At 35.0% G+C, this 27,574-nt stretch overlaps 1 protein-coding gene across 1 annotated transcript; it reads right to left on the reverse strand.

Annotated features, from left to right (window-relative positions):
* Positions 1-5,908: 5,908 nt before the first annotated feature.
* LOC107604983 (hydroxycinnamoyl-CoA:piscidic acid hydroxycinnamoyltransferase) lies at positions 5,909-7,428 on the reverse strand. Its single transcript, XM_016306712.3, has one exon. It carries the CDS (start codon positions 7,409-7,411, stop codon positions 6,029-6,031), a length of 1,383 nt encoding a protein of 460 aa, XP_016162198.1. The 5' UTR covers positions 7,412-7,428; the 3' UTR covers positions 5,909-6,028.
* Between the last annotated feature and the right edge of the window lie 20,146 nt (positions 7,429-27,574).

The following is a 27,574-nucleotide window of genomic DNA, read 5'->3' on the forward strand; positions in this document are numbered from 1 at the left end:
AATACAAGTAAAAATAATAATAGTAAAATAACAATGCTATATCATAATATGATGCTAACACTAAAAAAGTTAATATTAATTAAAATGAAAAAATTAAATATAAAAAAGGTAAAATTTATCAACTTACATAAATCAGATGATGTAAATAATTGATAACATCTTCTTCGGGTATACCATATAATTACGTATCATTTTTTATTAATGCAAACTTATAAATTTTTTTATGTATAATTGCTCTTTTTTTGTTTTTTCAGTCCTACGTTGCTTATTCCGGAGAAAGAAGCTGTCCCCTGTATGCAAACTCAACTTTAACATGTTCTCTCCGTGTTGAAAAAGCTTCTGCAACTCCTCGAAAATGTGCGACGAATCTCTGCGAAAGTTGGTTGGAATTTTTGACGCAGCACACCTCTCGCGTGTTGCTCGGGAGCTTCACAATTGTTACGAATCTCTGACAAACACCGACGATGTTGTGTTAACATGCCCCCGCGTGTTGAGCTCATGCACAAATCTAAAAAATAACTTAATTATTAATATTGGATAAATACACCAATTTTATTTCCATACAAAAAATAAATTTCGAACTCAAGAGGCAATCTAATTTGGTCTAAATATTAAACTATTCTAAAAGAACACTTTGCTACAATAAAGAACTTCTTTTGTTGATAATTTATATTATTTTAATATATTGAGCAAGGTTCAGAAAACCAAATTGGTCATTGAACTGTTCTAACTATTGGTTTAATGATTCAACCGGTTTAACTGAAATAACCGTTTTATAATAAAATAATAAATAAAACATAAATAAACACATTAAAATATAATTATAGTCTAATATAAACTTTAAAATATCATTCAAATTAAAAGTACTACATAAACTACAATGTTGTAATCTCATCTAAATACAAACTCAAAAGTCAAATAAATAACAAAAGAAACAATCAAACATGAAATGCCAACATCAAAATTTGTCATCAATAATTAAAATCCGCAAAAATTTGCTCCATATTTACCAGTAACCTAATAACAGATATAGAAGATATAGTGAATAAAAATCCTATGAGCAAAAATTTAAAGGCTGAGGAGAACTATGAAAATAGCAACAGAAGGCTAGAGAATAATGATGAAGGAATTATCCAAGACAACCAAACTCACCCATATGAGGTGCCAAAAGAAAGCAATATTGTCGTTGTTCAAGACCATGAACTATTGGAGGAAGATTAAGACAATACCAGTAAACTCCAACGCACAAGTTGTATAGGTGGTGAAGATCTTAACACGAACAAGGAAACAAAGCACCAGACAATGAAGCAAGATAATGAGCAATCGAGAAAGATTAAACCGTAAAAATCAAATTTATTCCTTATTATTATTATTATTATTATCTTTCAACAACACATGATTTCACAATTCAAAATCTTATTCACCAGCTTCTCTGCTAACACATCTGGAATATGCGCAAATGCACTTCATAGTATCCAAATATCCAAATACAACAACCCAATAATCTCAAGTTCTCAACTCTCAAAGACAGCAATAAGTATACAACAAAAGAAAAATTAACAACGGAAGGCATAAGTAGAACCATACAAAATCAAACAAAATCAGTCAATCACTATAAAAACAAAAATTCAAAATAGAAATTAAAGACAATAGAACTACAAACTATCAATCCTAAACCACAGACAACACTAATTGAAGAAGAAAAATGAAAAATTAGTAAATCACAAATTAAAAATTAAAAATTATTAATTAATAATATTCAACTATCATTCAACCTAGTAAGTCACAAATTAATTAACAATTATTCAACCCATAAGGCCATATCAAGTTCACAGATTATTCAACAATAATTATTCAATAATTATTGTTAAAAAATAGTAAAATACCTAGAAGAACAGAGCTGGCGACAGAGGCAGGAACAGAGCTTGCGCCGGAGAAACAGAGATGGCGCCGACGACGGTGGAACAGAGCTTCGCGACAGAGGCAGGAGGCGAGCTCGGAGACTATGCTTCCACTACTGAGAGTCTGAGACGTTAGCTGAGTGAGGGACCAGTGAGCTTCGAAGCTCCAATTGGCGATAGCGTCAAGAGCAGTCCGGCGGTTGAACGAAAGGGAGGGACTGAGCTCGCCGGTGTTGAGAGGAACGGCCAGCTCGAGGGTGATGGGAGGGATGAGTGAGGGAGTGTGTGCTGCTGCGCCATTGGAGAATTGGAGTAAGTTAGGGTTGAGGGTTACTGAATGCTAAACGGTTGCGTTTTAGCATTTTTGGGCAAAATAAGAAAATCGATTGAGTTTCGGTTCGGTTCGACTGACCAGTTACTGGCCAATTTAGCAGTTCAATTCTGATTTTTAATTTTTACAGTTTTGGAATATAACCGAACCATAATTCTCATCAATTTACGGTTCAACCGGTTTGACCAGCCGGTTCGAACCCGTTTTTAGAACATTGATATTGAGGGACACCAACTAAAAGAGGAATGTACCTTTTGTTCAAGAATCTAGTATATAGTATTAAGAAAAAATGTTAGGCATATTTAGAACATGTCCATCGTAAGTTTGTTGTAATCACAAAATAGAAGACAAGAGAGATCTATGGCTAATAACGATTTAACACATGAACTAACAATGTTGATGATTGGAATACTTATTTCAAAAATTCTCTGCATCCAAGTGATTTCACTAACCAAATTTAACCAAATGATTTATAGTCACGTGCCACTTATAACAGACTTTTAACGTAAACCTTCTCTTGTTTGTTCCTCTTCAATGTAAACGTTCCCTTCTTCTCTGATTTCTCTTTGTTTTTGTCTGATTATTGTCTCTTTCTCTTCAAATTTTTATTTTTTTTTTTCGATTTTCTTGTGTTTTCATTGAATTTTATTCTCTTTCTTTTTCAAATTTTTTATCTGCATTTTCTTTTTGAAAAATCAAACAGTGTAATTAAAATCATTTAGGTTTTGCGTGTTCCAAAACAATAAATGATTCAAATTTAAATTAGTTGAATGAAGGTGATTGAATCGAATTAAGTGGATAAGGTTTGGATCATTCTTAATTTTATCTAGTTTCATTCTTCAACAATTTTGAATTGAATAGAATGGAATCTAATCTAATGCAATTGAATCAAGTGATAATGAATAATTTCATTCTTCTTTGCTAAAATCAGTGTTGTTTATGAATTTGAATTTGGATAGAATACAAGAGTTTTTGAATTTATAGAATGCACAATTTTTTGTTCATTTGTTATTACACAATGGTGATGTTATAATCATATTTCGATTCATTTGCAGTACAGGTGTGTTGTCGATGAATAATTTGTCCCAACAGTTGGGATGACTTTCAAGACAAATTAAATGGAATAAAATAGAATTAATGTAATTGAATAAAGTGATAATGGATAATTTCATTCTTCTTTGCCAAAATCTGTGTTGTTTAGGAATTTGAATTTGGATAGAATGTAGGAGTTTCTGAATTTATATAATTTACAATTTTTGGTTCATTTGTTATTATATAATGGTATTGTTATAATCATATTTCGGTTCATTTGCAGTCCAGGTGTGTTGTCGATGAACAATTTGTTCCAAAGATTGGGATGACTTTCAAGACAAATTGAATGGAATGAAATGGAATCTAATGCAATTGAATAAAACGATGTAATATTGATTTGCTTTTGATTAGGCAAAAATGTGTTTTTGCATGTTAATACATTTGTTAATATATGATTTACTTCTATTGCAGTTGAACCTTTTAGATGGTGAATCAATGATTCAGTCAAACTCCAGCCTTTATCATGCACAGGATATGAATTATCCTGGAGAGGATATGACGCACTACGACAAAAGTTTCGGTGATTAGTAAAATAAATTTCGGTTCATTTATGTTTTACTCATAATATTTTTTCCTTTGATGAAAATGAGGGTTAATTTCTGATTTGCGTTATGTTTTATTGAATAGTCACTTTTTAATTTTTTAAATTAGTTTCTGCAATTGTGTTGTGGTAAATAGTTTAGGTGTTTATTAGAATAAATTTTGAGTCATTTGTATCTAAATTTCAGTTCATTTGTATTTCTGTGGCTATTGAGGTTTGATAAACACATTCAATCTTTTCAGTATGAACCTAGATTCATTCAAATTAATATGATCTCAATACAATCTAGATATTTTTAACAAATAAATAAAAAATAATTTAAGAAAAAATTTTTAAATATATATATATATTAACATTTATATACGTGTTTGTCTCTTTACAATTTCTTACAAAATACGTGTTCAGAAATGTCAATAGAAGTTCATTACAATTTAGAAGATTAAACTTATTTACTTTTTATATCCCCGAGGATAATTTACAGAAAAGACTTGAGAGGGCAGCGGATGACTTTAAGATTCTTATGCCTTCAGATCCTCCAATGACTTTGTCTCTCAATTTATTTATTTTGTCCAAGAAAATGATTAGACCATATTCATGTCTAAAAGCATCAACTTGTTCCTACAATTGAAAGAAATTTATTAATATGTATTAGTTTAGAAGTAAAGGATCAATTATGTTTAATGATACTTACCTATTTTCAATTTTTACATGCATATTTTTTCTTTTTAATATTTTTGGAATAGATTGTTTCAACCATTTCATTACGTATATTACATAATCCCAACTAATAAAGAAATAAGAAAGTAAAACATGATTAATAAGATAGACACAAAAAAGTACAGTAAAACTTATTAAATAACACTACTACAGTAAAGAATAATAGGAAGATTGATACGGTGTGTTGTTGACCGCTGATCAAAATATATGGTGCCTCAATACTTAATTTGGTCGATACTTAACAGCATCATCAAGTGAACCTTAGTTAATTCACAAATGAACCGAAATTAGTTTAAATTTGAACAAGCAGTCAAACAGACTCAATCATCAATATAAAAATACATCGAATTCGTTTTTGGATCCAAATAAACCTCAAATAAACTAAGAAATGAATCGAAATTATTTAATGATGACACCAGAAAAAATTAAAGAATAAAAAATTTGGTCAATACTTAACAATAGCATCAAGTAAACCTCAGTTAATTCACAAATGAACCGAAATTAGTTCAGATTTGAACAAGTAGTAAAAAAGACTCAATCATCAACAAAAACAAATTGTATTTTTTTCTAGATTCAAATGAATCTCAAATAAACTAAGAAGTGAACCGAAATTATTTAATGATGGCATCTGAGAAAATTAAGAAATAAAAAATTCGGTCAATACTTAACAGCAGTATTAAGTGAACCTCAGTTAATTCACAAATGTACCGAATTTAGTTCAAATTTGAACAAGTGGTCAAAAAGACTTAATCATTAACAAAATATATTGAATTCATTTTTGGATCCGAATAAACCTCAAATAAATTAAGAAATGAACCAAATAACTCATTTAAGAGGAATAATTGCATTTTGAAATACTAACAGCCAATGAGCCGTAGCTTAGAATTCTTTTTCTTTTTCTGCTGAAAAGTTTTGAGTACGAGCCTCACTTAATGTAATTTGACGGAAAAAAAATAGTGTGTAGAAAATATATATTGTGAATTATTTTGAGTTTATATTATCTTAAGTAACCATCATAAATTATTCATCATTCATTCTGTCACCAATAATAATATCTATCACTTATCTATGAAAATTAATAAAAAATTTGTTGCTAATGTAAATTTTAATATTAAATATTCAAAATAATATATAAACACTAAATATCGATCATATATTGTGTATTTATGGATGAATATATATATTAATTTAAAATTATTTTTAATATACATTTTATATTTTAATAAATATTTTATTAGTTGATTTTTTTATACACCTAATATAATTAAATATATGTAAAAATATAAGTCTTAATCAACACACAAAACCCACGGACAAGGTTGGCAATTTTCTTTCTCAAATAAATGAATCCACTAAAAATCAATCTTCCTGATGCATCAACCTATTATGATTTGACAAGTCCTGATATTTCTTTGAAAGAAGCTCCCAAGTTAGGCTTCTACACCATCACAATTTGGAAATAGGAAACACCTCTTCAATTTCGCCAAAAAAGAATTTCTTGAAAGCATCGATGTGAGATGAGTCCAAAGCAATAGCCACATTGAATCCATCACCACTAGCATTGTTCGTGATGAAAGCCTTCCCTTCAGAATCCATGAACCCGGGTCCAAAATGAACCGGTTCCCCGAACCCGAAATTCGCTTCATTATACGAGAAATTCATCCAACTCACAACAAACAGGTTTGGGTTACCCTTGAACCCTCCCTTATGCACACTCTTCGCCGGGTAGTGAATGTTATACCTCACCAAATCCATGTCCTTAGCATTACCAATATAAACAAGTGCATTTCTCACGAACTCGTCGTCCACCTGCGCTATCGCCTCCTTCACTTTTTCTACTGCAGAACTCAGAGGATTTTGCATTAGGTAAGTGAAGGAACAAGTTGTTGTAACCGTCGGAAATACTGCATTTCCTGCGTAAGCATTAGGAAGTGGTGGTTTCAGACGGTTACGACAATTAACCAAAGTGATCAACCTTGTTGGTTGGTCACCATTTCCTTGGTATCGCGCTTTGGTGACACACCTCCATAAAAGCCCCGAAATGACCTCGAAACTCGAAAACGGAGTCTTACCGTTATTAATTGCGGCTTTCATTTTGAGTTTCTTGACCTGTTCTTTTGTGAGTTTGACAACTTCAACGACAACTCTGGAGTCTTTTCTCAATGTACCTAACCATGGAGGTGGAGTTCCGAATATTTCTTCTGAATGATCATTCAAAACCTTCTTCGAATTATGCATCAAAGTGCGTGAGTTTAACAAACTTGGATCATAGCATGGGAATTGATCATATGGATCCAAAGATTCTCCTTTGGCTAACTTAGCCCACGTGTTCATGAATCGCATGGTTGCTGTTCCATCAATGGCGGCACGACACAGGGCGACACCGATGGTGAAACCGCCGCAATTAAAGCGCGTGATTTGCACCGCCAAAAGAGGCGTCTCGGAAACGGGAGTACCATAATCAATGTTTGGAATTAGCTGCGAAACTAAACCGGTAGGGACAAAATCGTCACCACAGAAATCGTGCATGCTCTTCCCGTTGCAAACAGCTTCGATTAGCAACGCTCCTTTGGCGTTGCAAATGATCTCCCATCTCGAACCGTCGATTAAGCTCAACCTACCCGCCAGCGGGTAGTAGATTGACAAAGCCTTGCTGAGAGAGGTGGTGAAGGTGCCAACAAGGACATCGTTATTGACAGTCGATTTGTTATATGCATAGAGAAGAGGAGCGTGAGTGCGAAGCTTGATTTGCTCGCAGAGGGAAAATAGTTTTTCGTTTGGGGTTGGATTGGAAGGAATGATTGTGTGATGAGATTGAATGCTCACCATTTTTTTCCTCCTTCTTTCGTGTGAGAAATTGAATGTTCGCTGCTTTAATTTGTATGTGTGTGTTGAGACACACAAGAGTATGCTTACGTCACCTTAGTTTCGGTCACGGCATATGTCATCACGATGTATAAGCAAAATCTTATAGTAACTATCGGAAGAAGAAAATATTAGTTTGAATTAAACAATCTAGTCAATCTACAATCCTCTGACCTGTTTCTTTGATAGAAGCAACGCAATAGAAAAAAATCAATAATTAATCAATGAGATTTTATAATTATAAAAGTGAATAAATTGTACATTCAAAATTTACTTAAGATTATTTTTTTTCCTAGATTTATCACAGAAATTAAGTAGTTTGAGTAAATTTTTATAGTGGTCCCTGACGTCGTGCACCAAAATCGTCCATAAGACTCTAATTGCACCAATTACGTCCCTGAAATTAGAAAAATTGCATCATAGTAGTCCCTGACACGTGGCAAAATAGCATTGTGACATGTGGCATACTAATCCACGTCAGCATGCCACGTGTCGTTGACCGACACGTCATCATACCGTTGCACGTGGCCAAATCATGAGGTGACACGTGTCACCAAATGTCTACGTCATCAAGCCACGTCAACGCGTCGTTAATGAAAAACGAGTCAAAAAGACTACTATGGGACAATTTTTCCAATCTCAGGCACATAATTGGTGCAATTGAAATCTCAGGAACGATTTTGGTACACGGTGTCAATGTCAGGGACTATTATGGGGATTTACTCTAATTAGTTTACATATGTGTCTTTAGCATACTTGTTCAAATTAAATAATAAAAGTAATAATTTTTAATATTTTAAAAGTATATAAAAAATGTGAAAGATATAAAATTTTAATAGAGAGACTCGAACCCACAATTTTTAATTAAGTATGGAGACTACGTCATTTAAATTATAATTCATTCGCAATTTAAAAAAAAAATTATTAAATAAAGGATGCTGCATTTTCATTAACTAAATAAATTTTAGTTCTTTATTTTATTATATTTTATATAGATGATTCAAATTTTAAAAAATTAACTTATTAATCAGGTTAATTTTTTTTACTTATTAAATGGATTATGTTTTTCTTTTTAAAAGATAGAAAATTTAAAATTCATAACTTATTATTTTCTTTATTAGTTATTATCTCCAATAGTTTGTCATTTCTTAAAAAATATCGCACTTGCTATTTTTCTATAGCACATTAGCATCAGCCCCACGACACTTTCAATTTTGAGGATTGCGTTTTTGGAACTTTTCCATCAGTAATGAACTCTTGGCGCAAAAAGTCAAAAATAAAGGTGACAAGTAATTTGCAAATTTAATACGTCAATTTGGACGATTCATTATTTGGCGCAGATTCAATGATCCCACTGGGAGGCTATGTTCATGTATAATTTCCTTTTATATTTTTGTCTATTGTTTTCGCCTCTGATCTTTTTTAAATTTGCGTATCGATATATTTTACGCCCGTCTACATTTATAAAAGAGAAACTATAATTCTGTTGTTTGTTTTTTCCTTTTAGAGTAATAGTAGCCATTTGGAAAAAAATTGAGATTTTATGTAAAATAAAAAAATGTAAATTAACACGTACGTAAAATTAAATAACGATAATAAAATTTAAATCATAAATGATTTAATTTAATAAAAAAATTCTAAAATTATTTAATTTATTTGAAATTATAATATCAAAAAAATTTTAAAGATGAATCAAAATTACTATGTGCAAAAGAACGTGAAGATTATTGAGTTAAATACATTTTATTAATATTAGCTTGTCAAATTCGGTGAGTTATTGTCAGAATGTGATTAGGTTTATATAATACAGAAAATTTGAACAATGTGAATAATGGGTCGATTTTTTAGCCTATTGAAGATAAAAAAATTCACTCCAATCAAATAACAAAATTTTTTTTATTTTATTTTATTTTTTTAATTTTTAACCATCTGTCACTGTTGTCTTTCCTGAAAATCCTATCAGTGCCATTGTTGCATAGTTGTTAGAATCGAATCGGTAATTAAATTGGTCAGACTATTGGGTCACTGGATCATTAGATCAGCCGGTGGGTCATTGGTTAAACCGGTTGACCCGATCCTACATAAATAAAAAATATAAAATAATAAAAAACTTAAAACTAAAATTTAAAATACCTATCTTTACTAATATTTTAAAAATAATCAAACTATTCTAAAACAATATAGAATAGAAAAAATAAGTATTTTATTATTTTTACTCTATCATAAATATTTTTATTTTATTTTTATATTAAAATAACTATTATTTTTAAATTTTAATAATTTATTAATTAGTTTATATCTATTATACTATTATATATTACAAGTATTTATTGAAAAATAATATTAATAAGTATTATATAATTATTAAAAGAAAAAATAATTGAGTTTATAATTATTGTTAAATAAAAATATAATTAATTTATGAATGAGTAAATTTATAACTAAAGTTAAAATAAATTAAATAGAAGTAAATTATTTGATGAAAGATATCTATATGTATTATAATTTGCAATTATATTAATAAGATGCATTATAGCTTAGTGGCTACCAATGGTGCTTCCAATTTGGAGGAGAGAGGTTTGAACCCTATCTCCTCCATTTTGGAACTCTGAGCTGTTTGGTCAAACCAGTTTTCAACAGGTTTGATTGGCTTTTATCGGTTCACTCTGGGTTTGACCAATATAAGATTTGGTTCATCGATTTTTTGGTCAAATCGTTCGGTCCGGTCTAGTTTTAACAACTATGCATTGTTGTCCCACTAGCTCCGCATAGAATTTGCAACAAGAACAATCATCTCTTTTGTATGTAAAATGAACATCCATTTCTTTTGTATGTAAAATAAAATATAATAATATATTTACAACAAGAATAACCGTCCCTTTTATATGTAAAATGAGCATCCATCCTTTTGTATGTAAAATAAAATATAATAATGAATGTGAAATTTTCAATGAAAAAGAGAGTTATAGAGATGGATTAAATCAATTTCATGAAAGATTACTTCCTTTAAATTGGCTATGAGTAGTGAGAATATGTTGTATGACTTTGATAAAAAAAATATTTTTTCTGCTAATTCCATTACCTAGATATTGTAGGAAGAATTGCAGAAAGGAGAGATGTGATAACTTATAGTTATGCTAAGCCAATTGGACGGGATTGGTTCTCTTCACGGCTGCGTTTGCACGGGTCACCGAGGGACAGTGGCGCACGGTTAGGCTGCGGCGGTGGCATGAGGGTGCAGCGGCGTACATGGGCAGCGGCTGAACGATGTTAGGGGGAACGACAGCGTTATGATGTGTCGGAACGGCTATCTCCGTCACCGACGTCGAGTTTTGGGCGTGGACCAGAGATCAACGACAGCGAGTTTTGAGTGTGGACCATAGATTGGGAAATTATAGTGAAATTAAAAGTAACCGTACTTAGTGTGAATGTGTTTAATTACTAATCCTAATTTTTTTAAATTTTAAAATCTGAAATTAAATAATTAATTAAGAATCTGATTTTTTATTTTTAATTTATCTTTTTTTTTAAATCCATTATTCACATTGTTTACAATCATCATTGTTTTTCTATACTTTCTCATAATATTATTGTATAAGATACAATAAATATAATTTTTCATTCTAAAACTGTTGGTGTGAAAATTCGACACTACATTTATTTTGACTATAAGGTGGATGTCGACTGGTATAAAGGTATCTCGATTGACTATGAAATTCGAAATAGAGGAGATAGCAAAAAGAAAGTTGGATTGGTGAAGGTGCAATTAACACGTTGGGAATGTAAAGACTATTCTTAGTGGATAAATATTAGTCTGAATGTAAATACTGTTATTTGACTCTCAAGACGTGGTAAGAACGTGGCAGTTAACCTTGGAGAATAAATTAGTTTTGACACTGGAATTGATAAGTCCCGGATTGAGCTCGCTTTTTTAGAGGAGTCGTATCTGTTCTCCGAATTGAGATCATTGATACAAGCTTGAATCGATATTTGTGTCGAGGTCGAACAAAAAATCAAACGAAACAAATTGGCACGCCTGGTAAGACTTTGGGTTGAGTTGGTGTTTAACTTTGCATGTGTCTGCACACTAGAAAGGTAATAAGCAATTTTGATAGAACTTCTACTTTGACAATACGTCAAATGGAGATACTAGACAAGTTGGGAAAACAAACATAAGGAGTGAAGAGATCGAATCAATTTCTCTAGCAATTAGTGCTAATCGAAGAGTAACTCCTGTAGTTGCTTCATCAGCGAAAATTCCCCCAACCACACCTATTACATGGCCTCAGTATGGATTGCCACCTAATTATTCCCCACTTTATATGAAAAAGGTCAAAATCTCAATATTGGAGGTATAGGCAGAATCATAACAATGAGGACTAACCCTATGTACAATGTTTTGCCTCTTCTTGGGTACCCTTGAATGGATATACAAGGTGATTATAACCCTAATAGATTTAACTATAATATTTATCAATATCTGATGGATAATTATCCATTTTTAAGGTCATTACTAATGTCTCGACAGCCTACTATGCAAATGCCAAGTGTCTTTCCAACGTAGGACTTAGGGTTGACCCAACTAAAAGGGTTAAATATGGCTGGAAAAAGATTGATCTGTTTTTCTCATAAATGCCAAAGCAAATTCCTGTAAGAACGGTCCCTCCAAATATAGTCAAATTCTTGGTTGTATTAAGGCAACAAATCGAAGGTTGCCATCATAATTTATTCAATATGCTTACATAGCAAATGGCTACACTCTTGAACCCATGATTGAGAATAATAATGATACGATAGAGCAAGTGGTTTGATGAGCTGATGATGTTACACGAACAATTAATCGACCATTTAATCCCATCATACCCCCCGATAGGTGAAGCACCTACAAATAACCCACCAGTGATTGTACAAAAAGGAGATGATTCAAACAGAATATTAAATGAGGCAAGAGCAAATAATGCTGCTCAAGTCTATAGTCAAAATATAACCTAAGCTGTCAAGCAAATTTTAAATAAAATCAGCCTTAACATAGGAGTAACAAATTAGCCTATTTTATTTTTTCTTTCTCCAACGATGTTTTTATAGGATAAACTCCCTAGGGGCATCAAAGCTCCAAAATCTCTCACCAAGTTTTCAGGGAAGACTAGTGAGTTGACTGTCGAGCATGTGGCTCCATATACGGTTGAGATAGGAGAATTAACTAGTAACGAATATTTAAAAATGAGGTATTCTCCTTCTTCTCTTGCAAAAAAAAAAAAACGCTTTTACATGGTTTTTCAAATTCGTAGCCTAACTTGATTCATTTGGGTACAACTAGAAAGAAATTTTCATGATCAATTCTTTAGAGGAGAACTGAAAGTAACCCTATCATATTTGTTTACAATCAAAAGAGAGAAGAGTAGTCAATTAATGACTATCTCATATGTTTCAATAATATGAGGAACAAGCATTTTACTCCTATTTCTGAGCCAGAGGTAGTCAAAATGGAAATCAACGACCTCGATTTTAGTATTCACAAGAAGCTGGTAAACAAACAATTCCTCAACTTAGCTCAGTTGGTTGATAAGGTTCAGTAAATTGAGAAACTCAATAAAGAAAAAAGAAGAGCATGAATCGAGTAAAAAGAAAATTTTCTTTAACAAAAAGTAGCTTTGTCAAATGTATGATTCGAGAAGAGTTGAGTAGTGAAATTGCTTTTGCAGCAAAGTTAAAAGATGGGCTACCTTATGTGTGTCGATCTCTTAACCCAGCTAAAGATAAAGCTCCTTTATTAGGGAGAAGAACTTACTCTTTTAATTTAACAAAAGCTTAACAAATTTTTCACATGCTTTAAAGGATAAGTAACTTGTTCTCCCTAAGGGGAAAAAACTCCCTTTATACTTATTGATTTGATTATTGAATTCTGATATATAATTTGTATTTTCTCATGTGAGTTATAGATATATTATTTATTTGTTGAGTTGCAAAACTCACTCTGTTACCTTTTTATATTTTTTAGATACAGATATTGATTCGAGTTCTAATCCTTCAACTCTTCAATAGATATTAGTTGTTCTGTGAGCCCCTTAACTTCCATGGGCCTTAGAATTTGTACAGTAATTTTTGAATATCTTAGCTTTATTTATGCTCTATATATCACAGACAAGATCCGTTATATATATATATATATATATATATATATATATATATATATATATATATATATATATATATATATATATATAAAAGAATTATCAGACTTACTAAAGAATAATTTCTTATGCATCGGTCACGTATGCGTGTGATTTTACTTGTTGTTTCTTTTTAAAGGTATAGATTTATCCTTTTGGTTATAACATCTATAAACTATCACTTATGGGTTTTATACACTGATTGTAACTCTTGGCAGTAAGTACCATTTAGACTACTTGAATTGTGATTGCAAAAGTGATTGAATTTTGGTAGCAATACCTAATAAGATTTACGACATGCATTGATTTGATCTTTGAGCTTCTAACCATACTATTGTGGCCTTTAAAATTGAGCTCCGAGTATCATAGTGTTTACATGATCCCTTTTTGGTTGTGATTAAGCACATAGAGTGATGAGCTAGCACTTTCTTATCACGCTAGACATACTAAGAGAGTCGAAATTACTATTGGATTTTACGTGGGCCATTATTGGCAGATTTACCCTTGCCTTTTGCGACGATTAGCATGACGATTTTCTCAAGCTGCTAGTGTTACCGTCAGAGTAAAGTAACCGTCCAAAAATCTGATGGTAATGGTTGGCACAAATTCAAATTAAAATGGCATGCCTTCTACTGACGGATTTTGCATTGGATAAATCCAATAGTAAGAGAATTTTGAAAATATGTCGTTTTAGAGTAAAGAAACCAATGTTACCGTCAAAATTCCGATTGTAAACTTGACCTAAATTTGAATTTCTACCCCTCCTTCATTTTTGCATCTTCACTCACACACACACACACACACTCTCTCTCTCTCTCTCTCTCTCTCTCTCCCTCCCTCCCTCCCTCCCTCCCTCTCTCTCTCTCTCTCTCTCTCTCTCTCTCCTTTCTTCTTTTCTTTCTTCTCTCACCACCACCACCAAGCTCTATTGTCGCTGCTACTGATGTCTACCATGGCCACTGTCACTGCCCCCTTCTCTACCATTGTAGATGGGTGTTGCGTGAGTTCTCTCTCTTCTCTCACCACCAGTAGCCTCCATTGTTGCCGCCAATGAGGTCTGTCGTCACCACCGTCATTGCCACTGTCACTACCCCTAACATTGTCGTCATGAGTGGGTGTTGCACGAGGAAAGATAGTGTTTAACCTCCTTCAGCTACTGCTGCCATCGCAAAGCCTCACCGCCGTCAATGCTACTTTCCTCTTAGGGCAAGCTTTTGCCACCATGTTTTTTTTTAATTTTCTTCAAAAACTTTAGGTTAATATGTTAGTTTAAGTTAGATTAATTTTGTTAGATTAGGATTATTATGGTTAATTAGGGTTTATTTAGGGTTGATTATGGTTAATTATGATTTAATTAGCATTGATTTATGGTTTATTGTTGAAATAATTTAGAGTGATTAATATAAAATTTAGTTAGTTGAATTAGTTTATTTAAACTTTAGAGTAATTTAAAGTGATCAATGTTTAGTTAGGGTTTATTTAAGGTTTAAAGTAATTTAGATTAATTAGAGTACTTATTGTTTAGTTTAATTTGTTATTTGTCAGTTTAATTTGTATATTAGGTTAATATATTAGTTAAATATAGGTTAATTATATTAGTATAGAGTAATTAGAGTTTAAATTTTTATCAAGGTTTGGTATAGGATATTAATATAATAATTTTGTTAGATTTGGTTAAATTTTGATAGAGTTTAAGGTTTAAATTAATTTATAGTAATTAAGATTTAATTAGGATTGATTTATGGTTTATTGTTAAAATAATTTAGAGTGATTAGCTTTTAATTAGGGTTTATTTAGGGTTTAGAGTAATTTAGAATGATTAGTGTTTAGTTATGGTTAAAAAATGTAATTAAATTTGTTCATTAATTTTTACTTTTTACTAATTTTATTTCTGTTTTAGGACTTTTTTAGCTTTATTATCATGGGTTGTTCGTGTTGCTTATATACTGGGTTGTTTGTGCAGTATCGAGGTTGGTTTTTATGCCAGACTTATTTTTCTAGAATGAAGTTTTAGGATGGAAGTGGGAGAAGGTTGCCTAATGGCGTCTTCTCAAAATCCTTGTTTGCTAAAAAAATTATGGAGTAATAAGCAGATGCGCACTAGAATGGCTAGAATTTTATATTTGCTTGAATGTTTGTTTGTTTTAATATATAGTTGTAATTATTTCAACTGTAAAAACTGAGACATTTTTTTTAGTGGAGGTCTCAAAATTAAAGAATAACTCTGCCAAATTTTTGTAAAAATTGTTAAGACATGTATGGTTTGTAAAATTTGAAAATTATATTTGTTGGATGTCGCTAATTATAGCCGAAACTCTGTCAAAATTTCTAAAAAATTTAATAAGGATGTGTTGATTGTTTGTTTTAATACATGCTTACAATTGTTTAAACTGTAAAATTGAGAATTCTTTTTGGAGGTCACTAAATTAAAGAGAAACTCTGTCGAAACTTCTAAAAAATTGATAATTAAGTTGTGTTATTGGTTGAATTCTAGGTTGTTGGTGATAAAATGATTCCAAGGCATCGTTTGTAGATGTACAATAGGGATAATAAGCAACAGAGAGAATAAAACATGAGTTCTTTGAGGGGTTGATTAGTCGTTTGTTGCGTACATGTTCAACATAAAACCTTATAGGTCTCAAGGGGTATCTAGGTGTCCATACTATAAGTGTCACTTGATTAAGTGGGTAAGGACTTCAGATACAACCTTGTACCTTTATCATAATGGGTTCAATTATTGGTATTGGGTATGGACTGAACACAAAGAAGTTGATGAGTAGCGAATCAACTGATCTGCACCTATTATCAATAGGTTGAAGGTTGGTCACGCAGGATTAGCTTGGTTAGAGAAGCAAAAATTAATGTGTTCCTGCAACCCCTGGTAAATGAGCTAAATGAATTGTGGAGTGTTGGAGTATAGACCTACGACAATTCAACTAAACCAAACTTTCAAATACATGTTGCATTGATGTGGACCATCAATGACTTTTCTGCATATGGGATGTTATCGGGTTGGTCCACTCAACGGAGGATGTCGTGTCTCATTGGCATGGAAGATACGACGTCATTTTGGCTGAATAATGGGGTAAGAATTCGTGGTTTGGTTGTATTGTTGATTCCTTGAGTTCAACCATCATTTTTAACATAATAAGGAATCGTTTAGGCATAATAAAATTAAAAGATAAGAGCCCCTCGTTCGATTGAGTGGTTTAGCAGTTTAGCATCTTGTTAGTCGTATCTCGAGGATCATCCATAACAGGAGAGGGTTGCAAATTCCAGGATACATAGGATAGCATAACTGGAGGAAGCAAAGTATCTTTTGGGAATTGTCTTACTTGAAGAAAAATATTGTGCGCCATTGCCTAGACGTAATGCATATTAAAAAAAACGTATTTGATAATATCATGCACATGGTCATGGACGATGATCGAACCAAGGATAACAATAAGGCTATGTTAGACTTAGTTGAAATTCTCAGGCGACTTGATCTGAACTTAAAGAGACTTGACAATAGACAAAAGCTTGTGTATGCTTTAACAAAGGAACAAAGATAGAATATTTGTAGATGGATTAGGAGTTTGATATTTCCTTATGGTTATGCCTCTAACTTCGGTGGATGTGTAAATGTCGCTCAGGGTAAGCTTGCTTGGCTGAAGAGTCATAACTTTCAAGTTTTCTTGGAGTTGTTGCTACCTGTTGCCTTAAGAGAACTTTCCACTAACATTTGAAAATATCTTACAGAGATAAGTGAGTTTTTTAGGGAGTTGCGAGCTTCCAAATTAAGGATTGATCATCTCCAGCCCCGTGATATTGTGTAACATAAAGAGTATATTCCCCCCTGATTTTTCTGTTGTGATAGAACACTTGCCAAATCACCTACCTTACGAAGAAAGAATGTGTGAACCAGTCTAATTTAGATGGATGTATCCCTTTGAAAGATTGATAGAGTCATTCAAGCAAATTGTAAGAAACAGAACTCGTGTCGAGGGATCCATATGCGAGTTACTTCTAGCCAAATAGACTTTCACATTTTATTCCTTCTATTTTAAGCCATATGTTAAAACCCAGAGAACTAGAATTGGTAGGAATGATGATAGGGGACAATTCTCATCTAGTGGACCAAAATACCCGATCTTTGTTGAAGAACGATATGAGCTAGGCAGGCAGTGTTTAGACTAGAAAGAAGTCGAGGCCGCACATCTGTATTTATTGCTAAATTATGATCAAATTTCACCCTATATGACATAAGTTTGTTAACTTATTTAAATAACTTGTTATATATTTCAAAGATTAATTTTATTTATTTAGATAATTAATCTCGTTGTAATACTATTTTAATATAGGTTATTTCAAGAAACAAAAAAGCTTATTCTTCACTTGATATGTTTCTACCTTTGGTTCAAAGAATACGTTTAGTTGAATCTATATGACACAACGGATGCCGAACATGTTGTACTTAGTTGGGATCCAATGAATAAAAGGGATGATCTATCCAATTTATAACGTCAATGGTTATCAATTTTGATTCTTTTCAATGGTCGCTAGATAAAAAAATAAATAACACTGGGGTTTGGGTCTGCGGAGTCGCTGGTGCACGAAATTGTGATTCACACTTTTCACAACTCCACACAACTAACCAGCAAGTGCACTGGGTCGTCCAAGTAATACCTTACGTGAGTAAGGGTCGATCCCACGGAGATTGTTGGCTTGAAGCAATCTATGGTTATCTTGTAAATCTTAGTCAGGAGATTAATTATGATTATCAGTTTGAATTGCGAAAAATAAAAGAGCATGAAATAAATACTTGTTATGCAGTAATGGAGAATATGTTGGAGTTTTGGAGATGCTTTGTCTTCTGAATCTCTGCTTTCCCCCTGTCTTCTTCTTCACGCACGCAAGGTTCCTCCTATGGCAAGCTGTGTGTTGGTGGATCACCGTTGTCAATGGCTACCATCTGTCCTCTCAGTGAAAATGGTCCAAGTGCGCTGTCACCGCACGGCTAATCACCTGTCGGTTCTCACTCATGCTAGAATAGGATCCATTGATCCTTTTGCGCCTGTCACTACGCCCAACCCTTGTGAGTTTGAAGCTCGTCACAGTCATTCAATCCCTGAATCCTACTCGGAATACCAGAGACAAGGTTTAGACTTTCCAGATTCTCAAGAATGCTGCCAATAAATTCTAGCTTATACCACAAAGATTCTGATTAAGGAATCCAAGAGATGCTTGGTGCACGAATTATGAATCACACTTTTCACAACTCGTACTACTAACCAGCAAGTGCACTGGGTTGTCCAAGTAATACCTTACGTGAGTAAGGGTCGAATCCCACGGAGATTGTTAGTTTGAAGCAATCTATAGTTATCTTGCAATTCTTAGTCAAGAAGTCCATTATATTTATAAGTTGAATTGCGAATAAACAAGAGAGCATGGGTTAAAGGTTACTTGTTATGCAGTAAAGGAGAATATGTTGGAGTTTTGGAGATGCTTTGTTTTCTGAATCTCTGCTTTCCTCTGTCCTCTGATTCACGCACGCACATCTTTCTATGGCAAGCTGTGTGTTGGTGGATCACTGTTGTCAATGGCTACCATCCATCCTTCCAGTGAAAAGGGTCCAAGTGCGCTGTCACCGCACGGCTAATCATCTGCAGGTTCTCAGTCGTACCGGAATAGGATTTACTATCCTTTTGCGTCTGTCACTACGTGCAGCACTCGCGAGTTTGAAGTGCGTCACAGTCATCCAATCTCAGAATCCTACTCGGAATACCACAGACAAGGTTTAGACTTTCTGGATTCTCATGAATGCCGCCATCAATCTAGCTTATACCACGGAGATTCTGATTAAGGAATCTAAGAGATATTCATTCAATCTGATGTAGAACGGAGGTGATTGTCAGACACACGTTCATGGATTGAGAAAGGTGATGAGTGTCACTGATCATCACCTTCTCCATAGTTAGGCACGAATGGATATCTTAGATAGGAACACGCATGTTTGAATAGAAAACAGAAATACTTGCATTAATTCATTGAGACACAGCAGAGCTCCTCACCCCCAACAATGGATTTTAGAGACTCATGCCATCAAAGAGTACAAAGTTCAGGTCTAAAATGTCATGAGATGCAAAATAATATTCTAAAAGTTGTTTAAATACTAAACTAGTAGCCTAGGTTTACAAAAAGTGAGTAGACTATGACAGATGGTGCAGAGATCCATTTCTGGGGCCCACTTGGTGTGTGCTGGGGCTGAGACTTAAACAATTCACGTGTATAAGGCTGTTTTGGGCGTTCAACGCCAGGTTTGGATCCATTTCTTGCGTTGAACTCCAACTTTTAATCCTTTTCTGGCGCTGGACGCCAGAATTGGGCAGAGAACTGGCGTTGAACGCCAGTTTACGTCGTCTATCCTTGAGCAAAGTATGGACTATTATATATTGCTGGAAAGCCCTGGATGTCTATTTTGCAACGCAATTGGAAGCGCGCCATTTCGAGTTCTGTAGCTCTAGAAAATCCACTTTGAGTGCAGGGAGGTCAGAATCCAACAGCATCAGCAGTCCTTTTTCAGCCTGAATCAGATTTTTGCTCAGCTCCCTCAATTTCAGCCAGAAAAATACCTGAAATTACAGAAAAACACACAACTCATAGTAAAGTTTAGAAATATGAATTTTTCCTAAAAACTAATGGAAATAAACTAAAAACTAACTGGAATATACTAAAAACTATATGAAATTAACCCCAAAAAGCGTATAAAATATCCGCTCATCAATGCTCATTCAATCGAAGGTAGAACGGAGGTGGTTGTCAGTCACGCATTCATAGGTTGAGAATGGTGATGAATGTCACGGATCATCACATCCATCATATTGAAGTGCGAATGAACATCTTAGATAGAAACAAGCATGTTTGAATAGAAAACAGAAATAATTGCATTAATTCATCGAGACACAGCAGAGCTCCTCACCCTCAACAATGGAGTTTAGAGACTCATGCCGTCAAAGAGTACAAAGTTCATATCTAAAATGTCATGAGGTACAAAATAAATCTCTAAAAGTTGTTTAAATACTAAACTAGTAACCTAGGTTTACAGAAAATGAGTAAACTATGATAGATAGTACAGAAATCCACTTCTGGGGCCCACTTGGTGTGTGCTGGGGCTGAGACTTGAGCTTTACACATGCCTAGGCTGTTTCTAGAGTTAAACACCAGGTTGTAACCTGTTTCTGGCGTTTAACTCCAACTTGTAACCTGTTTTTGGCGTTTAACGCCAGAATACAACATGGAACTGGCGTTGAACGCCAGTTTACGTTGTTTATCCTTGAGCAAAGTATGGACTATTATATATTTCTGGAAAGTCCTAGATGTCTACTTTCCAACGCAATTGAGAGTGCGCCATTTGGACTTCTGTAGCTTCAGAAATACCACTTTGAGTGCAGGGAGGTCAGAATCCAACAGCATCTGCAGTCCTTTTTCAGCCTCTGAATCAAATTTTTGCTCAAGTCCCTCAATTTCAGCCAGAAAATACCTGAAATCACAGAAAAACACAGAAACTCATAGTAAAGTCCAGAAATATGATTTTTATTTAAAAACTAATAAAAATATACTAAAAACTAATCAAATTATACTAAAAACTATGTAAAAACAATGCCAAAAAGTGTATAAATTATCCGCTCATCACAACACCAAACTTAAATTGTTTCTTGTCCCCAAGAAACTGAAAATCAAATAGGATAAAAAGAACAGAATATACTATAAATTCTAAAATATCAATGAAACTTAGCTCCAATCAGATGAGCGGGACTAGTAGCTTTTTGCCTCTTGAATAGTTTTGGCATCTCACTTTATCCATGAAGTTCAGAATGATTGGCATCTATAGGAACTTAGATTTTAGATAGTGTTATTGATTCTCCTAGTTCAGTATGTTGATTCTTAAACACAGCTACTTTATGAGTCTTGGCCGTGGCCCTAAGCTCTCTGTTTTCCAGTACTACCACCGGATACATACATGCCACAGACACATAACTGGGTGAACCTTTTCAGATTGTGACTCAGCTTTGCTAAAGTTCCCAATTAGAGGTGTCCAGGGTTCTTAAGCACACTCCTTTTTTTGCTTTGGACCTTGACTTTAATCACTCAGTCTCAAGTTTTCACTTGACACCTTCACGCCACAAGCACATGGTTAGGGACAACTTGATTTAGCTGCTTAGGCCAGGATTTTATTCCTTTAGGCCCTCGTATCCACTGATGCTCAAAGCCTTGGATCCTTTTTACCCTTGCCTTTTGGTTTTAAGGGCTATTGGCTTTTTGCTCTTGCCTTTTGGTTTAAAGAGCTTTTGGCTTTTTCTGCTTGCTTTTTCTTTTTCTTTCTCTTTTTTTTTCGCCATTTTTCTTTTCTTTTCTTTTTTCGCAAGCTTTAATATTCACTGCTTTTTCTTACTTCAAGAATCAATTTTATGATTTTTCAGATTATCAATAGCATTTCTCCTTTTCATCATTCTTTCAAGAGCCAACATATTTAACATTCATAAACAACAGTATCAAAAGACATATGCACTGTTCAAGCATTCATTCAGAAAAAAAAAAGTATTGTCACCACATCAAAATAATTAAACTAATTTCAAGGATGAATTCGAAACCATGTACTTCTTGTTCTTTTGTAATTAAAACATTTTTCATTTAAGAAAGGTGATGGATTCATAGGACATTCATAGCCTTAAGACATGGATACTTAAATACTAATGATCATTTAGTAAAGACACAAACATAAATAAAACATAAGGCTCAAAAACCGAAAAACAGATAAATAAGAACAAGGAGATTAAGGAACGAGTCCACCTTAGTGAGGGTGGCGTCTTCTTCCTCTTGAAGAACCAATGATGTTCTTGAGTTCCTCTATGTCTCTTCTTTGCCTTTGTTGCTCTTCCCTCATAGCTCTTTGATCTGCAGTCAATTGCTCTACCACTGAATTATGGACCCTTGAGATGAATCTCTCCATCTCCCATGACTCGGAGGTGGAAGCTTTTGCCTTCCCTTTCCTCTTTCTAGAGGTTTCTCCGGCCTTAGGTGCCATAAATGGTTATGGAAAAATAAAAAGCAATGCTTTTACCACACCAAACTTAAAATGTTTGCTCGTCCTCGTGCAAAAGAAGAAAGACGTAGAGAAGATGGAGGAGATGGAGGTGTGTGAATGGGTGGGTTTGGGAAGGAAATGGTTTGAATTTGAATGGTGAGGACGGTGGGGATCCTGTGGGGTCCACAGATCCAGAGGGGTCAAGGACTTAGCATCCTTGCTCCATTTAGGCGTGCAAAACGCCCTTAGAATGCATGTCTGGCGTTAAACGCCAGCTTGCTGCTTGTTTCTGGCGTTTAACACCAGCTTGATGCTTCTTTCTGGCGTTAAACGCCAGCTTGTTGCCTCTTACTGGCGTTTAAACGCCAGTAAGCTCTTCCTCCAGGGTGAGCTAACTTTAATGCTGTTTTTCATTCTGTTTTTGATTTTTTCAGTAGTTTTTGTGACTTCACATGATCATCAACCTACAAAAAACATAAAATAGCAATGGAAACTAAATAGATATAGTTAAATAACATTGTGTTGCCTCCCAACAAGCGCTTCTTTATTGGCTTTAGCTGGACCTTGCTGAACTTTTAATCTAGCCTCAGCCTTGAGCACTCTTGCTCAACATTGCCTTCAAGATAATGCTTGATTCTCTGTCCATTAACAATGAACTTCTTATTAGAATCAATGTCTTGAAGCTCCACATAGCCATATGGTGACACACTTGTAATCACATATGGTCCCCTCCACCGGGATTTCAGTTTTCCGGGGAATAGCCTGAGCCTAGAGTTAAACAGCAGAACCTTCTGTCCTGGTTCAAAGATTCTAGATAACAGCTTTCTGTCATGCCACCTTTTTGCTTTCTCTTTGTAAAGCTTGGCATTTTCGAAAGCAGTGAGTGTGAATTCGTCTAGCTCATTCAACTGGAGCAATCTTTTTTCTCCAGCTAATTTGGCGTCAAAGTTTAGGAATCTAGTTGCCCAGTAGGCCTTATGCTCCAGTTCCATGGGCAGATGACAGGCCTTACCATACATAAGCTGGTATGGAGAGGTCCCTATAGGAGTCTTGAATGCTGTTCTGTAAGCCCACAGAGCATCATCCAAGCTTCTTGCCCAATCCTTTCTTCGGGTACTTACAGTCCGTTCCAGAATTCTTTTTAGTTCTCTATTAGAGACTTCAGCTTACCCATTTGTCTGTGGATGATATGGAGTTGCCACCTTGTGGCTAATTCCAATCGGACCATAGCAGGGTAGAGCTGTTTATTGCAGAAGTGAGTGCCCCATCACTGATTAGTGCTCTAGGGACACCAAACCTGCTGAAGATATGTTTCTGGAGAAACTTCAGCACTGTCTTAGTATCATTAGTGGGTGTTGCAATTGCCTCTACCCATTTAGATACATAGTCTACTGTCACCAGAATATATGTGTTTGAGTATGATGGTGGAAAAGGCCCCATGAAGTCAATACCCCATACATCAAACAACTCAATCTCCAAGATTCCCTGTTGAGGCATGGCGTAACCATGAGGCAGATTACCAGCCCTCTGGCAACTGTCACAGTTACGTACAAACTCTCGGGAATCTCTATAGAGGGTAGGCCAGTAGAAGCCACATTGGAGGACCTTGGTGGCTGTTCGCTCACCTCCGAAATGGCCTCCATATTGTGACCCATGGCAATGCCATAAGATCTTCTGTGCTTCTTCTCTAGGCACACACCTACGAATTATTCCGTCTGCACATCTCTTAAAGAGATAGGGTTCATCCCACAAGTAGTACTTTGCATCAGTAATTAATTTTTTCTTTTGTTGCTTGCTGTACTCATTGGGTATGAATCTTGCAGCTTTATAGTTTGTAATGTCTGCAAACCATGGTGTTTCCTGAATGGCAAACAGTTGCTCATCCGGAAAGGTTTCAAAGATCTCAATAGAGGGAAAGGACGTCCCTTCTACTAGCTCTATCCGGGACAGATGATCAGCCACTTGGTTCTCTGTCCCTTTTCTGTCTCTTATTTCTATATCAAACTCTTGCAGAAGCAACACCCATCTTATGAGCCTGGGTTTTTAATGCTGCTTTGTGAGTAGATATTTAAGAGCAGTATGGTCAGTGTACACAATCACTTTTGATCCTACTAAGTATGATCTGAACTTGTCAATGGCATAAACCACTGCAAGCAATTCTTTTTCTGTGGTTGTGTAATTTTTCTAGGTATCATTTAAAATATGGCTAGCATAATAAATGACATGCAGAAGCTTGTTATGCCACTGTCCCAGTACTGCACCAATGGCATGATCACTGGCATCACACATTAGTTCAAATGGTAATGTCCAGCCTGGTGCAGAAATAACTGGTGCTGTGACCAGCTTAGCTTTCAGAGTTTCAAACGCCTGCAGACACTTTGTGTCAAACACAAATGGCGTGTCAGCAGCTAGCAGATTGCTCAAAGGTTTTGCAATTTTTCAAAAATCCTTTATAAACCTCCTATAGAATCCTGCATGCCCCAGAAAGCTTCTGATTGCCTTAACATTGGCAGGTGGTGGTAATTTTTTAATTACCTCTACCTTAGCTTGATCCACCTCTATTCCCTTGTTCAAAATCTTGTGCCCAAGAACAATCCCTTCAGTCACCATAAAGTGACATTTTTCCCAGTTTAAAACTAGGTTAGTCTCTTGGCATCTTTTCAGAACCAGTGTCAGGTGATCAAGACAGGAGCTGAATGAGTCTCTATATACTGAGAAGTCATCCATGAAGACTTCAAGAAAATTTTCCACCATATCAGAGAAAATAGAGAGCATGCATCTCTGAAAGGTTGCAGGTACATTACAAGGCCCAAATGTCATCCTTCTGTAGGCAAATACTCCATATGGGCATGTGAATGCTGTTTTCTCTTGATCCTGGGGATCTACTGCAATTTGGTTGTAGCCTGAATAGCCATCCAAAAAGCAGTAATAATCATGACCTGCTAGTCTTTCTAGCATCTGGTCTATGAATGGTAAAGGAAAATTATCCTTTCTGGTGGCTGTATTGAGCCTTCTGTAGTCAATGCACATGTGCCACCCTGTAACTGTTCTTGTAGGAACCAGTTCATTTTTTTCATTATGAACCACTGTCATGCCTTCCTTTTTGGGGACAACTTGGACAGGCTCACACAGGGGCTATCAGAAATAGGATAAATAATCCCAGCCTCCAGTAACTTGGTGACCTCTTTCTGCACCACTTCCTTCATGGCTGGATTTAGTCGCTTCTGTGGTTGAACCACTGGCTTAGCATCATCCTCCAATAGGATCTTGTGCATGCATCTTGCTGGGCTGATGCCCTTAAGATCACTTATGGACCACCCAAGAGCTGTCTTGTGTGTCCTTAGCACTTGAAGTAGCACTTCCTCTTCCAGGGGATTTAAAGCAGAGCTTATGATCACCGGAAAAGTGTCACCTTCTCCCAAAATACATATTTCAGGGATGGTGGTAATGGTTTAAGCTCGGGTTTAGGAGGTTTTTCCTCTTCCTGAGGAAGTTCCAGGGGCTCTTTCAATTCCTCTGAATCCTCCAAATCAGGCTGAACATCTTTAAAGATGTTTTTCAGCTCTGATTCGAGACTCTCAGCCATGTTGATCTCCTCTACCAAAGAGTCAATAAGATCAACTTTCATGTAGTGTTTGGTGTGTCTGGATGCTGCATGGCTTTGACAGCATTCAACTTAAACTCATCCTCATTGACTCTCAGGGTTACTTCCCCCTTTTGGACATTAATGAAAGTCCGTCCAGTTGCTAGGAAAGGTATTTCTAGAATGAGAGTAGTACTCTTGTGCTCCTCCATTTCCAGCACTACAAAGTCAGTGGGAAAGGCAAATGGCCCAACCCTGACAATCATGTCTTCAATCACGCCTGATGGGTATTTAATGGAGCCATCAGCAAGTTGGAGACATATCCGGGTTGGTTTGACTTCTTCAGTTAAACCAAGCTTTCTGATAGTGAGTGCTTTTTCCTATGCTATGAGACTTTTGGACTAGGGGCCTCATTGTCGCCTTTGGCTCGAACTACTTTTGCTTCTGCTTTCGGGAACAGATAGCAGCCCAAGTCAACCTCCTAAAAAGTAAGCCATATCTATCGTAATTCAACCTAACAACTTCACTCTACCCGGGGGGTCTCTTACTCCCTCTCTTTCCATCAAGGACTTTACTTTGATAGTCCTTGATCTCATTAAACGTGGAATTGGTCACGGGATATTTTTCTGCTTTATTTGTCATTTCACGTTCTATTTGCCTAATTAATTCAAACTCTTGTCCTTTCGTTGCAATAAATAAATCGTTTTCTACAGTTTGACGAATGCCCTTTCTCTCTTTCTCTAAAGGTTTTGAAAATGCAATGAATACTGCATTCTAAAAAAATATGGGAAAAAGATATGTCTCTTAACGAAAATTCATTCTTCTATCTAAGAAGGATCTTATCTGTATCGAAGATATCTTAAAAAACACGATAAGCACGTTAATGTTCTTATACTATAGTTTTGAAGGCCTTGATTGATATAGTTGTTGCAAGAATTCAAAAGTGATGCAGGTATTAGATTGATGCTTGCCCCAAGATCACATAAAGCTATCTTGGTGCAATTACCCTCTAATATGCATGGTATCATAAAGCTCCTGGGATCTTTAAGCTTTTCTGGGAAGCTTTTCAGAATGACTGCACTGCATTCTTCAGTAAGGAGAACTCTTTCAGTTTCTCTCCAATCCTTCTTATGACTCAAGATCCCTTTCATGAACTTGGCATAAGAGGGTATTTGCTCAAGTGCCTCTGCAAATGGAATCTTTATTTCAAGAGTCCTGAGATAGTCTGTAAAGCAGGCAAATTGCTTATCCTGCTCCTCTTGGTGGAGTTTTTGAGGATAAGGCATCTTGGCTTTGTATTCCTCAAC

This window comes from Arachis ipaensis, chromosome B6 (assembly GCF_059453495.1).
Source record: "Arachis ipaensis isolate K30076 ecotype BB chromosome B6, ASM5945349v1, whole genome shotgun sequence".
NCBI classification, from domain to species: domain Eukaryota; kingdom Viridiplantae; phylum Streptophyta; class Magnoliopsida; order Fabales; family Fabaceae; genus Arachis; species Arachis ipaensis.